At 34.9% G+C, this 15,350-nt stretch overlaps 4 protein-coding genes across 4 annotated transcripts; 2 read left to right on the top strand and 2 right to left on the bottom strand.

Annotated features, from left to right (window-relative positions):
* The first annotated feature begins 1,389 nt into the window (after positions 1-1,389).
* Positions 1,390-3,699, top strand: LOC107470982 (tRNA (guanine-N(7)-)-methyltransferase). Its single transcript, XM_016090418.3, has 2 exons — positions 1,390-1,538; positions 2,705-3,699. The coding sequence occupies exon 2, from the start codon at positions 2,720-2,722 to the stop codon at positions 3,485-3,487; it is 768 nt and encodes a 255-aa protein (XP_015945904.1). The 5' UTR covers positions 1,390-1,538; positions 2,705-2,719; the 3' UTR covers positions 3,488-3,699.
* Positions 3,700-3,702: 3 nt separating this feature from the next.
* Positions 3,703-5,492, bottom strand: LOC107470981 (pentatricopeptide repeat-containing protein At2g20540). The gene has a single exon (XM_016090417.3). It carries the CDS (start codon positions 5,490-5,492, stop codon positions 3,852-3,854), a length of 1,641 nt encoding a protein of 546 aa, XP_015945903.1. The 3' UTR covers positions 3,703-3,851.
* An 8-nt stretch (positions 5,493-5,500) lies between these two features.
* LOC107470980 (putative pentatricopeptide repeat-containing protein At3g15130) lies at positions 5,501-7,597 on the top strand. The gene has a single exon (XM_016090416.3). The coding sequence runs from the start codon at positions 5,501-5,503 to the stop codon at positions 7,547-7,549; it is 2,049 nt and encodes a 682-aa protein (XP_015945902.1). The 3' UTR covers positions 7,550-7,597.
* Positions 7,598-7,979: 382 nt separating this feature from the next.
* Positions 7,980-11,937, bottom strand: LOC107470954 (serine/threonine-protein kinase AFC3). Its single transcript, XM_016090381.3, has 12 exons — positions 11,556-11,937; positions 11,329-11,446; positions 10,902-10,928; positions 10,656-10,809; positions 10,511-10,559; positions 10,024-10,138; positions 9,765-9,856; positions 9,520-9,667; positions 8,982-9,046; positions 8,797-8,894; positions 8,537-8,642; positions 7,980-8,303 (listed from the first exon to the last, which is right to left on the bottom strand). Exons 1-12 carry the CDS (start codon positions 11,658-11,660, stop codon positions 8,166-8,168), a joined length of 1,215 nt encoding a protein of 404 aa, XP_015945867.1. The 5' UTR covers positions 11,661-11,937; the 3' UTR covers positions 7,980-8,165.
* Between the last annotated feature and the right edge of the window lie 3,413 nt (positions 11,938-15,350).

Below are 15,350 nucleotides of genomic sequence, written 5' to 3'. Positions count from 1 at the left end.
ACCAGAGATCTTCTCCTTCAACGCCTTGTGCAAACCTGATTGTATCAACACATCCTTGACTTGTATTTGCCACAAGCCAAAATTGATTCTTCCATCAAATTTCTCTATTTCAAGCTTCACAGCACTTGAATATCCTGACATTGTTGCAACCGTATACTGGAATAGTATAACTCAATTGTAGACCGTGTACTAGGAAGGGTTCCCAAGAAAGAAAGGTGGGTCACAATAGACACACTTAAATACCAAGTCTTTCCTTAGCCAGAACCTTTCCAAACTGTACTCTCACAGTGTCACACTGCCTTCCAGCAACAACAACAGCAACCAAAGATCAATCTCAAGCTATAGGACAAAATTCTTTTCTGATGTGGAAGGTCAGACTAGGCTGCAACCACAGAGCATACTAAGAATAAATCCCACCGAACCGAAGCTCTGATACCACTTGTTGGAAATAAGACACCATTCCCCCTTGAGAAAACACCTTTGACAGAGAAATAAAATAGACACAATCACAACACAAGAATTTAACGTGGAAACTCCAATTACCGGAGAAAAAACCACAGCCGTTGTCAAATGACAACCAGAGAATATCACTATGTGAAAATTGTTACAACACATAGACTTCTTTCTCTCTAACACCGGCATCCCAGTACACCCACATTCTCTCAAAGCAAATATATAACTATACCTCACAACACTCTCTAATCAAAGAGTATAGAGGAAAAGAAAAATCAAATACAAGCTTAAAGTGTTTTCGACTGGTGCAAAAACAAATAGAGAACTTAGCCTCATATTTATAGCTTAGGCCACCTACTCCATTTGCTATCCTAAGTAATGTGAGACTAATTCAACCAAATCTTAACATATTAGTGGTTAATAAATTATTATATATACAAAACAAAATTTTAATCTTTAATATTTATTAAGTAGACAAATTAATTAATCATTTAACCAACTCAAATTTATTAAATCAACTAATGAGTCAATATTTTTAAATTTTAAATTTTTAATTCTAATTTTAAGTCATAAAATATAAATTTTAAATTTTAAATTCTAATTCTAAACTATATATCTTCAAAAAAATAGTGTTAAACAAAATAATTTTATAATAAAAGATTAGTTAGGCAAACTAAAGACTAAATTTGTTGCGAATTTGAATTCTAAAAAAATTATCATTAGTAAATAAATTTGTTGCATATACAAAAAGGGATTTTAAATTACTAAATTCTTAATTATTTTTTGAATTTTTTCTTTGTTCTTAAATAAATAAAAGTTGAAAATCAGAAGGGCCAATAGGAAATAAACAGGCCAAAATAAATGGGCCTAGTTGAGGCCCAGTACCTATGTGAGCCCAAAAACATTGTTATGGAGTTTCCCACTCTGATGTTCTGCTTCAAAAACCTCTTTGTTTCTGTGATGTTCTCATTTTCCACTTTCTCCGCTTGTTGCCACCGAAACTGCTCCCACAACAACAAAGTCACTGCATTCATTGAAAATCTTTGAACGCTTCAATAGTTTCTGTCTTCATTCCTTTCTTTTAGGTACTCTCTACTTAGCCTCAACTCTTTTCTTTTTTTTTTTGTGTCTGCGCTTGTGATGGCGAAAATTCCCTGCATCCAATTTTGATTCTTGTGCTTTCACTTTTGAGTTTAGGATTGCGATTTGTTTGTGTTGGTCTTTGTGTTTGTGTAATTGTTTTTTGATGGATTTAGCACGCACACCACCTGTTCGTCATAATTCCTACGAGGTTCATTTGTATTTTGTTCAAATCTTACTGCCATTTTTTGTTCCAATTTTCGTCGCCCTTTGTTTAATTTTTCGCTTTCTCTCTTATATATAGTTTGAGCTGCATTATCATTGTAGTTTACTTATGTTTAGTTTATGTTTATATTATTTTCAAACTCTAATACTCTATCTTTTTTTTTTTTAAAATGTATTTTTTCTTTCAGGAAAATTTCATTTTTCATGCCCTTATGATGTAGTTAATTATCCAGATACATAGCAGTTATCCGAAATTTAAAAGAGAAATTTGTTGTCATTCTAAATATCCTCTTAATCATTAACGAAAGAAGATTGATTGCTTTTTTTAGATTTCAAGATATTAGAAGTATCCACTCTTTATTTCATTTAGTATTTGGGAAAATGTTTAGGATGATATATTTACTTGTGAAAATGTGGTCAATTTTCAGTTGATAGGTAATGGTAAATAATAGGAAGAGCCTTGAATCTGCGCTCTCAATATGTCTATGATGTATTGATGTAGCACTAGCAGGACTGTTAGCTAATGTTATCATCTTAACAATATCTTTTAACAGATGTTTTGCTTTGAAATATGCATCTATGGTCAGTGATCTTCTGTTCATAATAATGCATGATATTCCTTTTATCTTTGATTTTCTGTGTTATAATATCCGCTTGAGAACAGAGAAAACAGTTTGTTTGTTGAAACTTGCATCTCAACTTCAGTTTAAAATCAACTTAATATCATGTCTTTTGACTATTGTTAGTTGTTAGTATAAGCATCATTTTGTTTGCCTGCAATCTAGATGCCTGATTGAAACAAAATGACATAAAAAGTTATCAAAACCTAAAATTTGAATATAAGTATTTTACCCTGTATTCGTACTTAGGTTCTGTGGCAAAAAAATGTGTTGCTTTATCAATTACCAATATAATTAATAAAATTTTTGCTTTTACCATCCTGCAGTTTGAATAAATAGACATGCCAGAGACTGAGGTAAAAGCAACTATCAGCAAGTCAACTGGTTTGCCACGAAAGCGCTTCTACCGAGCACGAGCACACAGCAATCCACTGAGTGACTCTCACTTCCCTGTGCCAATATCCCCCAGTCAGTTTGACTATTCCCTCCATTACCCTCAGATCTTTCCATCGTCTGATCAAGCCGATGGTTCTAGAAAGATCCAGTTTGCTGATATTGGCTGTGGTTTTGGAGGGCTGCTCATTAGTCTTTCAACACTTTTCCCAGAAACACTGATGATTGGAATGGAGCTTAGAGATAAAGTGACTGAGTATGTCAAGGAACGGATTCTATCTCTAAGGGTAGCAAATCCAGGTCAATACCAAAATGTTTCTGTGGTGCGGACTAACTCAATGAAGTACATTCCCAATTATTTTGAGAAAGCACAGCTCACAAAGATGTTTTTCTTGTTTCCTGATCCTCATTTTAAAGAGAAGAATCACCGCCGAAGGGTTATCAGCCCATTCTTGCTAGATGAATATGCTTATGTTCTTAAGGCTGGTGGAATTATATACACAATTACAGATGTTGAAGAGCTTGGGGACTGGATGAAATCTTGTCTGGAGAATCACCCCATGTTTGAAGCCTTGACTGAGAAAGAACTTGAAGCAGATCCAGTTGTGAAGCTTTTGAGTTCTGCAACTGAAGAAGGTCAAAAAGTTGCAAGAAATGGGGGGCAAACCTTCCAGGCCGTATTCAGGCGCATTGTGCCATCTGATCAAACTTCATAAACTTTGGCTGCACAATCTTTTGGTGGAATTTGGAAAGTAAAAAATAGTCGCTAAGTGATAGGAATTAGATTGGTTTGGCTCCTTTATAGGTAAACGGTTAGCTACAAAAGGGTTATATGGCCTTTAGTATCTTCAATTTGTTGTATGTTTATTTTTCATGTTGATCTGAACACATTCACCATTGTTAGGAATATTATGAGTTTCTTTCAGGATTCAACCAGCTCTATTTCATCAGTAACAGTTTTGCTTCCGTATGTTCGCCACCAATATGATTCGTCACTTTAGCTAAGTCGACTAGAGTAATTTATGCAAACTCAAAAGATGTTCACTTTGCAGGGTGAAAAAACAAACCTTATGCTAAATTTCACCAGAGTTTACTTGCATCTTCTGTGACATCCTCCATCAAATCATTAGTTCTAGTTTGGTGTAAAACCAGGACTTCTAGAATCCAAAACACATCTTGTGAGAAGGGTTTTGAATCATCACCTGATACAAACTCTTGAACCACATTGTCAACCTCAATCATGCTACACCCTGGCGTTTTCTTTATCCCCTTGCTTCTAATGAGTTTCCTAACATTTGATACACCTTCCCACTTGCCAAGTTCTGCATATATGTTAGCAAGCAAAACATAGTTTCCAGATTCCTCTGGCTCAAGCTCCAAAAGCTGTTCCATTGCAACAACAGCAATCTCAAGATTGCGATGAATCCTGCAAGAGCTTAACAAGGAGTTCCATATCCTTGAATCTGGCTTCATTGGCATCTTAGATATTGCGTCAAGGGCCTGCTCGAGCTGCCCAGAACGTCCTAGAAGATCAACCAAGCAACCATAGTGCTCAATTTCAGGGGCTATATGATACTCCAACCTCATGACATCAAAATATTTCAACCCCTCATTCCAAAACCCTGCATGAGTGCAAGCTGACAAAACACCAAGAAAAGTTATCCCATTAGGTGTAACTTGCGCCTTCTGCATTTTCCGAAACAGCTCAATTGATGCATGAGCTTTCCCATGATTAGCTAGCCCTCCAATCATGGTACTCCAAGAAATCACATCCTTCTCAACCATTTGATCAAACAAGCTCATTGCTTCATCAATGCAACCGCACTTAGCATACATTTCAACCAGTGCATTGCAGATGCCGGTTTTCTGCAGAAACCCGTTTTTACCTGAGTACATATGAATCCATTTCCCAACCTCAAGAGCTCCAAGGTGTGCACAAGCAGGCAAAACAGTTATAACACTAATCTCATCAGCCTCAATGCCCACCATTTGCATCCTCCTGAAGATGTCCAATGCATCACCATAACACCCTATTCCGCAGTACCCGGATATCATTGCAGTCCAAGAAACAATTGTTCTACAAGGCATTTCATCAAACAGCACCCTTGCACTCTCCATCTGCCCCAACCTAGCATACCCAAAGATCAAGCCATTCCAGGAAACAGCATCTGGCTCAGTCATTTCCTCAAACACCTTATGTGCATTCCTCAGATCACCGAATTTCGTATACATATCAATCAGTGCATTCTCGGTCACAGAATTTGACTTCAGCCCAAATTTCCAAACCTGCCCATGAATCTCTTCACCAAGACACCGCAATGAGAGCACCGAACACGACTTTATCACAAACGGGAACGTGAATTCATTGGGCAAAATCGGAACTTTATCTGAAATCCTTTCTTCCCTCATCAGAATTCTCTTGAACACTGTGATTGCTAGGTAGTGTTCTTGATTGTGCGTTAAGGCTCTGATGATTGCGTTGTAAGAGAACACGTTTGGCTCCACGAGTTGCTCGAATAGCAAGGTGGCATAATTTACATTACTGAATTTGTCGCAACAATCCAACATTTTTGTAATCACAAAGTTGCTCTGTGATAGCGAAAGCTTCACGACGTGTGCGTGAATCTTTTTCAATTCCGATATTCTCGCGCAGTTTTTCACCGCGGGGACGAAGCGGTTCTCGAGTTCTCGCACGAGAAGTTGCGCGGTTCTCGTTCCCATATTCTAGCATGTGTTACCGATTCTCTGAGGTATTGAAGAAGTGTTCGAGGTACCGTTTGATTGATCAGGGGAAGCAGCTACATGGGGTTATGGAGAAGCTAGGGTTAGGGTTTGATTTGGTCCTGAACAATAATCTCATTGATATGTACGCAAAATGTGGCACTATGAAATTGGCATGTTTGGTGTTTGATAAAATGCCACAAAGAAATGTGGTGTCTTGGACGGCTCTGATGTGTGGTTATTTGCAAAATGGTGATCCCAATGCCTCTTTAGTGTTGTTCTCTAAAATGGGGCTATCTAGTATTAAGCCTAATGAGTTCACACTTTCTACTGCTCTAAAAGCTTCAACGGTTTTGGGTGTACCTCAGAATGGAATGCAGATTCATGGGGTTTGTGCAAAATCCAATCTTTATTTTGCCCCTGTCGTGGGAAATTCGATTATTGACATGTATTCCAAGTGCGGACAGGTTGGCGAGGCGGCTAAGATGTTCGATGCTATGCCAGTGAGGAACCTTGTGAGTTGGAATGCAATGATTGCCGGATACACCCATGAGAGAAATGGTGAAGGGGCTTTGAATCTGTTTAGGGAGATGCAAGAAAAGGGAGAAGTTCCTGATGAATATACATATTCAAGTACTTTAAAGGCATGTAGTTGTGTTGGCATGGCTGCCGAAGGATCGCAAATACATGCTGCCTTAATCAGACAAGGATCTTCATACTTGGCTCAATCAACTGTCGCAGGTGCTTTGGTTGATTTTTATGTCAAATGCAGACACATAGCCAAAGCTAGGAAGGTGTTCGATCAAATTGAACATAAGAATGTGGTACCTTGGAGCGCACTTATTCTTGGCTATGCTCAAGAAGACAATTTGCAAGAGTCCATAAACTTGTTTCATCAGTTGAGAGAGAGCAGACATAAGGTGGATGGGTTTGTGCTCTCAAGTCTCATAGGTGTGTTTGCTGATTTCGCCCTTGTGTTGCAGGGGAAGCAAATGCACGCTTACACCATCAAAGTCCCATTCGGATTAGAAGCATCAGTGGCAAATTCAGTTTTAGATATGTACATGAAATGCGGATTAACAGACGAGGCAGATACACTTTTCAGAGAGATGCCAACAAGGAATGTTGTTTCCTGGACGGTTATGATTACTGGTTATGGTAAACATGGTATAGGTTACAAGGCAGTTAAACTTTTCGCCGAAATGCAAGTTCATGGAATCGAACCTGACAGTGTGACATACTTAGCTGTGCTCTCAGCTTGCAGCCATACAGGACTCATCAAAGAAGGACAACAATACTTCTCCAGTTTCCTTAGCAATCCCCATTTCAAACCACAAGTAGAGCATTATGCTTGCATGGTTGATCTCCTTGGACGTGCCGGGCGCTTAAACGACGCGAAGGAGCTCATTGAGACAATGCCCTTGAAGCCAAATACCGGTATATGGCAGACACTGCTTAGTGCTTGTAGAATGCATGGGGAGATGGAGATGGGTGAAAAAGTGGGAGAGATATTATTGAGAATGGATGGTAATAATCCAGTGAACTATGTCATGTTGTCAAACATGTATGCTGATGCAGGATATTGGAATGAAAGCGAGAAGATGAGAGAGAAAGTGAAGAGGAAGGGATTGAAGAAAGAGGCGGGACGAAGTTGGGTAGAAATAAACAAGGAAATCCACATTTTCTTCAATGGAGATAGCACACATACACTCATAGAGAAGATTCATCAAGTGTTGAGAGAAATGGAGAAGAGGATGAAGGAGGAAATAGGGTATGTTCATAATATGAATTTTGCATTGCATGATGTTGAAGAGGAATCAAAGGTGGAGAGTTTGAGGTACCATAGTGAGAAATTGGCTATTGGATTGGTTTTGGTCAGTGGTGGGGTAAAAGGAGAGAGGATGGTTAGGATTTTCAAGAATTTGAGGGTTTGTGGTGACTGCCATACCTTCATCAAGGGTCTCTCTAAGGTTTTGAAGATGGTATTTGTGGTGAGAGATGCAAATAGGTTCCACAGATTTGAGAACGGTCTATGTTCTTGTGGAGATTATTGGTAATGCAAAATCATAATTAACACCACGCCTTCATGAACGTCATTTCTGAAGACTTCTAACTTACAAAACCGGAGTTGGTGCACTTTTTATTGAGGATAAAACCTGCATTTTTGTCGGTTATTTTTGTGAGTGCTAGAATATTTTGAGCACATTTTTGTTGGTTAACCCTATTATTATTAAATGCTAAAGTATATGATGATAAATAAGTGGTGATTAAAATTAAATAATGAAACGTTACTTCCAATTTTTAATAGACCATTCACTCCTTATCCTACCACCTTTAGAAATCTTTCAATGAATACCAAAGCCTGAAGGCCATGGTTGAATCCAGTCTATTATATTTTTCCATTATTTTCATTTTACCTTCTCTATATTCCAATGCAAACGGATTAGATTATTAAAACACAAAAGGTTGAATCCTTGGAATTATCAAAACTTGGGAAACAAAACAGGAGCAGGGAATTATTAGGAAACATTTTTTTTTTTTGGTGGTGATTGAAAACAACAAAATTGAATGATTGATCAATACATGCAAAACTAAGTTGTAGCTGAGCAGCATACAATCTTCAAGATGTTACTCATAATTCCAAAGCATAGTACATATCAAGTTGGGATTCTGTTAAGTTGGATTTCTAAAGAAGGGATGATCAAGGGCTTGTCGAGCTGTTAGGCGTTCATTCGGATCATAAGTCAATAAGCCATGTAACAAATCAGTTAAAGATGATCTTGAAGAATCCACACGGCTTGATACAATATCCTGTAAAGCATATTTATTTGTCATTACAGGTAATGTTCTTTTTCTTTCTTTTTTTAATAGGGTATATTTGGCAATGGGATAATAAGGTGAAGTTTTTCATGGATGAGCTGTATTTTGGATGAGTCATCCATGATAATTTTCACCTTGTTTTTTTAAACCATGAACCAATAATGGGTTGAAGATTTAAGCCAAGCAGTCACATATACTGGTTTGGATAAGGAAACAAAACAAACCTCAAGAAGATCGAGCTTCTTAACAGCACGGATGCTTTCCCTTGAAACAGCTCCTTCAGGCCAATTTAGTCTTGCTCCACGCCTGAAATATTTCTCTGCTCCTCGGCTGCGCAAGGACCAAATGGGCAAAAGGATATGTCAGTAAATGATATTATGCTTGTGCATTCATAACTTCGGACACTGTTGCTCTGGATGTATCTCAGGTCTATTAGTATATTTAGGAGGGAAGACTTAAGAGCACAATCAAATTCACTACTTACGTAGACCTTCGGACCATGTGTTCGGGTATAGGTCCCAGCACTCTCTCCATCATTGCCAGGTGTTCCAAGTTTTCATGAGTTTGAAACAATGCTTCACCCTGAAAGAAGTTTCAGGTTTAGAACACTAAGGCCAACTTTTCCATATTCAAGCCCTGTCCAACACACTTGATAGTTATAAGACTCACTGTTAATAGTTCGATAAGAATACAACCAACACTCCACAAATCACACGGGTAGGACCACCCTATACCTGCAATTATTGTTACAGATGCAGGTGAGAATGTGTCAATAGGAACAGCCATGATTTATTCTGGCTCAAGAACTACTGTACTAGTATTGATAATTACATATAGAGAAAAGTCTCAGTCAAAAACTAAAATAATTAAGTCTCCCAAAGCATAACATCCAGGCAAGACATACTTGACACCGTTTCATTATTGCCGAAATTCAAATACATCAACATAGGAAAGCTACTAAAGTGATCAATCCCATATTAAAAATTAAAGGTCGAATAAAAATAAATATGTTAATTGCAAAATGCTAAAGTAAAAATAAACCATAAGTAGAACTGGAAGAATTAAGCACAGATGCCCTAACGTAAGCTGCTGTTAATGTTTTCAATGTACTACTCATCGTTCATAATTCTTTCCCCAAGGACTGCGTGTCAACCGACCAATAAACAACCAAAACACATTTTCACCAGCTCAACCCAGATTTAGTTACCTAGAATGATCTCAGGGGCTCTGTAATGCCTTGTAGAAACAATGGAGTTATGAATCTGATGATCAAAAGCAGTACTACCAAAATCAATCAGCTTAATGGCACTAGACTTGGGCAAGCATCTGAATTGCATTTCACCTGAGGTAATCCTCTGTACCAATTCAACCATTTTCCTTAAATATGTCATAATTGAGTCTATACCCAAATCCAAAGAGGTTATTATGTTAGCACTATAAAATGCCAAATACCTTACGGGTAGGGAGCTTTACATATTCAGAAGAAATAAGAAGTATATTTTCTGGCTTCAGGTCAGTGTGGATTAGATGTAGTTCATGCATATCTGAATAGGATAGATCACACAAAACAAGAGTAAGCAAACACAACCAAGATACACTGTCACCCTGGACAAAGAAAGTAGGCCAAGGGAGAAAGAGTTTGTTGATAGAATAGTCCACAGAATAATTAAGACATGAGAAATAAACTGAAGGCCAAGAATAATCCACAGACATGCTACAGATTCCAAAAGCTGTCGTCCAAATTCCCGAACAAGGTCCACAGGGAATGGGCAGTATTTATTTCTCTTTAGAAAATCAAATAAGCTTGGTCCAAGCTTCTCAAAGACCTGATAACACCATTAAAATGCATTGAAAGGAGTTTTTCTGCTTAGTTCTCAGATCTACTAATAAAGCCCACATGAACATATTTAAAACAATCCACCATATAGCTGAACTTAACAACTCAATTCACTTATGTCCTGAATAGAAAGAAGCATAACAGAACAACATAAAGACATGCATATACCACCGGGAAAAAATCATCATTACTCAGAATTGAATCAGCCACCTATTAACATGAAACACTGCGAAGACTCCCCCAATCATAGGGTTAAAAAGGAAAAAAAGCACCTCCAGATCAATATCTAAATTACTCTAAAGAAATTTCTTGCATATGAACAAACATATTCTGTCTAGAGACACATCATAAGTATACTTACAATGCATATGTGATTTCGGTAATCAAACCAATTCCGGATCTGCACACAGCTGCAGGAGAGAAATGTTCTTTAATGTAAATATTACTGTTGCTTAAATTTGGAAGTACCAAATCCGGAAGGCATTTAACATTGTTAGGGTCTTTACCGTGAGATTCCTATTTCACCCTTAGACAGACGTTGAAGCACATCAATTTCAAGCATTGCTGCTTCGCGGTATTTCCGAATGCTCCTAATTACCTTGACAGCAACGTATTCTCTGGCTTGGCGATCCCAACATTCCAAAACTCGACCAAATGTGCCTACAGCACTAGCAATATGCTGAATGACACAAGCACAGTGACAAAAAAATTAAAATCTTGTATTCAGAATCAGAGGACACTTGACCGCTAACCTTCACCCATCTTGCTGAGGATTTTATCTGTCAAAATCAACAAGACCTTAATATGAGGAAATTTTTACCCAAAACAAGGGTTTCAAAAAAATGATAGAATACCATAAATGAAAACCCTATGTGAAACTACACGAACCTAACTTAAAATTATAAAATAATAGTTTAAAAAAAGAAGTTCATGGTAACTAAAACCAAGAAACTAACAACCGAATGAGACTCAAGTTTTCAACATATTTACAGTGACTTTTTAAAAACGACACGAACTTTAAAAGCAAACAGAAGTATAGAATAACAATAAATTGTTCATTTTTTCCAATTGTAAGCATGCATAAAAAGAATTTCAATTGTTCATTTTTTTTTTCCAAACCAATCGATACAAAATAAAGAAATATATAAATTGCAATTAAGGTGCCAATTAGGCAATTACATCTAGGAGTGAGATTTTCGCCAAGATTGAAGACATAATGGCCTTCACGATCGTCGTCCCTTCTTGGAGGCGAGGCGTGCCTCTTTTCGATTCCTTCATCAACCACACCCCTTTCAGCCTGCAAGGAAAGCCAAGAACAATCTCAATTTCCATATCCATATCATGCAATTAAAAACCAAAAACCCTAAAATCTCCAATTTCCAATTAATCGAGAAAATTGAAGGAACCTGCTGGGATGGTGGTGGTGGTGGTGGAGGCACGTCCCACGCGAGACGAGGACGTTTGCGGGTTCGTTCCCTTTCCATCACGCGATTAGTTTCCACAGCTACCATAAATATAAATACGAATACCCAGATATCATAGATACCCTAAAAAGTTGCAGCTGCAGTAGCGAAGGGGAAATTTTGTTCACTGAGAAAAAGAAGCAAAATTTATGTTAGGGATTGGAACTCTGAAATCGGTGAGAGAGCAATCAAGCGCAGAAATTGGTTGAAGGATTATGTTCCCGCAGATGAGATGAAAATAATGAAGTTGAAGAGACATTCATTAGGGTTCTTCTTTTCTTTTCCTTTTTCTTTTTTTTTTCCCCTTTTTTGTTTTATTTTTAATTTAATTTGTGTTCGGTATAACTGCGTATTTTGTGCACTACTCTGTAATTGGGGGTGGCGCGCTGCTAACCTAAACGACTGCGCTTTATACTGTATTTTTGTTTTTCAGAAAATGAATAAAGTTTTACATTTAAGCAAAATACTTAATACTATTTGTCACTTTTTGTTTAAAATCTAAACCGAATTTGATTTATTTATAAATTGAGTTAGGTTCACTTGATACTATTGTTATGTATTCAATAAATTTAAACTAAATTTAGTTTATTTTTTGATCCAAATAAATCTCAATTAAAAAGAGAGAAAAAACACAGCAACAATAAAAGAATGACAATCGAGAGAAAACACGCGAAAAAGAAAAAGGAAGAAGACAAAGAAAAAAAAGGAAAAACGTGAAGAAGGAGAAAGAATGCGAAGATGAATAAGAAAAAAAACGAAGAAAGAATGCGAAAATGAATAAGAAAAAAAACGAAGAAAAAAAGAAAAAATATAAAAATAAAGATAGAAACGAAAAAACGTTATTAAAATAAGTGTGTGTACATATTGGTAAAATGAAAATAGTTTTTATTGAATTTAAACTTATTTAATTGAACTTGAATAAAATATACTTGAATGTGTAGTTGACTTTAGAAAATTTACTTTAAACTCTTATTTAATTTTGAGTTCAGTTTTAATTAGATAAAAACATGATTATTTAATCATATATAAAAATACATTATTGNTAGTATATGAAAATAAAATTTTACTATTTACTAATTATTTTTTAAATTATATTTCACATAGTTTTAGAATTTAATTTTAATATATTAATTATATAAAAAGTTTTACATGATTATTTAATCAAATAAGTTTCCCATAAAGTACCTTTGATTGTATATATAAAACACATTCATATTGTCCACAATTAAATTCCTAATTTTATACTAATTAATAATGAATGACTTAGGTTTACGTTTATGTTGCATTTTAGTTTTATCTTCTATGTTTTTATTTAAAAATACATTTATATACTAATATCAGTCATTATAATTGATTTTTATATATTTATGTATAAATATATATTTTATTTTATTTATTTTTAATATATATTTTATATTTTAATAAATATTTTATACTAATAATTAATTTTAATAACTAATTTTAGTATATATATTTAGCATGATTTTTTTTATTTTTTAGAATTTAGTTATTTTGTTCTCTAAATTAAAGTCTAAAGACATATTTTAAGGCGATAATAATAGAAAATTTTTTAAATTTTTTATGTATTTAATGCATTGAAAATATAAAAATATTTAATTTTTTAATAAATTTTAGTAAATTATTTTTTATAATATTTTTTAAATTTATCCTATCTAAGATCTTTTATTTTATATACCTTTCCGTCACTTGTAAGAATGGGATCATGCCATTTCTTTTAATAAAAATATTTTCGGTAATATCTTTAAAAGAAAAAGAAATCTTGAGAAGAAGATATTGTTCATTCAACAAAGAATAGAAAAAGTATATATTATTTTTCTAATGCAGCAAGAGCTTGATCTTCAACCAGAGTATAATAATCTTTTAATGCAAAAAAAATTGTTCTAATTTTAGAAATTTAGAGAACAGTAGATGAGACACAAAAATAAAAATACTAAGTTCTTTTATATGCAAACTCTTATTAAAAGAAAATGGAATAAGATTTAATGTTTGTTTTTAGGAGATGGGAAATAGAGTACTGATCAAAGTGAGCTTGAGCTGGGAGCAGTAGAATTTTAAGAGAATATATTTTGTAATGTGGAGAATATTGATCTTACGCTTTGAAAAATTAGATTTTACCTGCTTTACCCCAAAAGAAAATTGCGAGTCTTGTTAGAGATATTTCTAAAGAGGAGGTTAAGAGTGTTGTTATGGGGTTGGTGATGAGGTGTAGGAATTAGTAAAAATGACATTTGTGGGTTATGAGTTAGATAGTGCGCTTTTGAAACTCTTGTGATTCTCATTTGAAAAGTTACCAATCCTTCATGTATGAAAGAATTTTGGCCGATTAGTCTTTGTAATGTTTGATACAAGATCAACACTAAAGTAATTGTGAAGAGGCTTTGACCTTTTTTACAGGATAGCATAGTCTCTTTGCAGGGTGATTTTATTCCACGAAGGGGGTCGTCAGATAATATTATTGTTGTCCAAGAAGTCTTTCATTTTATGAAAAAGACTAAATCTAAGAAGGGTACTTTGACTTTTAAAATTGATCTTAAGAAGGCATGTGATAGAGTTAATTAGAATTTTTTGGAGTAAACTTTAGGTATATTTGGATTCTCTTCATCTATTGTCTCTTTGATTATGCGTTGTGTTCGATCTTCTTCTCTGGCTCTAATGTAGAATGATAATTGCTTAGAAGGTTTCCAACCAAAAAAGGGGTTTGAGGCAAGGTGACTCGATATCTCCCTATCTTTTTGTGCTTTGTATGGAGCGACTGGGTTATCTAATTATACAAAGGGTAGATTCTAACAATGAGAATCCAATAGCTATTTCTAGAGAAGCGACTGTCATCTCTCATCTTTTGTTTGTAGATGATCTTATTTTATTTTGTAAGGCTAAGAAGTCTCAGATTGTGCATATTTTGGATACTTTTGTAATATTTTTTAAGGCGTCAGGTAGGAAGGTTAACTTTGATAAATTTCGAGCCATATGTTCTTTTAATGTTTTCAGGCAACGAAATGATCTATTTACAAGTATTTCATCTATTCGATTTACTAACTCATTCGAAAAATATCTTGGGGTGCCTCTTGTAACGATCTAACTTTTAGCATATCATGATCATCATACCAGAAGCTAAGCGTTAACTTGCTTTTCCTAACTTTAACTAGTATTTATTATATGAGCCTGATTCATTGTTAAAACGTAATTATTTTTGCAGGATAAAGTTTTTTAAAAAAACGTTAATTGATTTGTTGTTGCAAGGGTACAGAAACGGTTAACATCATAAACATATTATAAACAAAAATATTCACATATCATCATACATTAGTACAACATTTACAGACACTGTCAGTATACACCCCATAAGATAATATATATGACCTCCCAGATCCTCACCTATTTAAGAAGTCTTTAAATTGGCACCTGAATCAGCCTAAACTCTATACTCACCTAATTTTTCTGGATTACAAAAACCAAAGAATAACACTCTAGGTCTTTAAGACTTGGGTCAAGCTGAACTCATCAAAAGATAAAATATCAATATAATAAAATATTTATATTATCAAATATTATTATCTGAAATATCAAAATAATTTTATCAAAATATTAAAATATCAAAATAATTTTATCAAAATATTATTAATTATATACTAAAAGATTTAATCTTTTGGATCTCGCTAAATAAATATAGTAGTTATTTTAAAAAAATTATATTAAAATATTAAGATTCAACGAGTG

The sequence above is a fragment of the Arachis duranensis genome, chromosome 10 (assembly GCF_000817695.3).
Source record: "Arachis duranensis cultivar V14167 chromosome 10, aradu.V14167.gnm2.J7QH, whole genome shotgun sequence".
NCBI classification, from domain to species: domain Eukaryota; kingdom Viridiplantae; phylum Streptophyta; class Magnoliopsida; order Fabales; family Fabaceae; genus Arachis; species Arachis duranensis.
This window is presented reverse-complemented; position numbering and strand designations above follow the sequence as displayed.

Excerpts from the sequence above, each read along its gene's own strand:
- LOC107470982 (XM_016090418.3), top strand. The coding sequence starts at position 2,720 with ATGCCAGAGACTGAGGTAAAAGCAACTATCAGCAAGTCAACTGGTTTG.
- LOC107470981 (XM_016090417.3), bottom strand. The coding sequence starts at position 5,492 with ATGGGAACGAGAACCGCGCAACTTCTCGTGCGAGAACTCGAGAACCGC.
- LOC107470980 (XM_016090416.3), top strand. The coding sequence starts at position 5,501 with ATGTGTTACCGATTCTCTGAGGTATTGAAGAAGTGTTCGAGGTACCGT.
- LOC107470954 (XM_016090381.3), bottom strand. The coding sequence starts at position 11,660 with ATGGTAGCTGTGGAAACTAATCGCGTGATGGAAAGGGAACGAACCCGC. Across the intron at positions 11,447-11,555 it reads CACCACCACCATCCCAGCAG|GCTGAAAGGGGTGTGGTTGA; the intron begins GTTCCTTCAATT and ends CTTTCCTTGCAG. Across the intron at positions 8,304-8,536 it reads AGAAGCTCGATCTTCTTGAG|GATATTGTATCAAGCCGTGT; the intron begins GTTTGTTTTGTT and ends TATGCTTTACAG.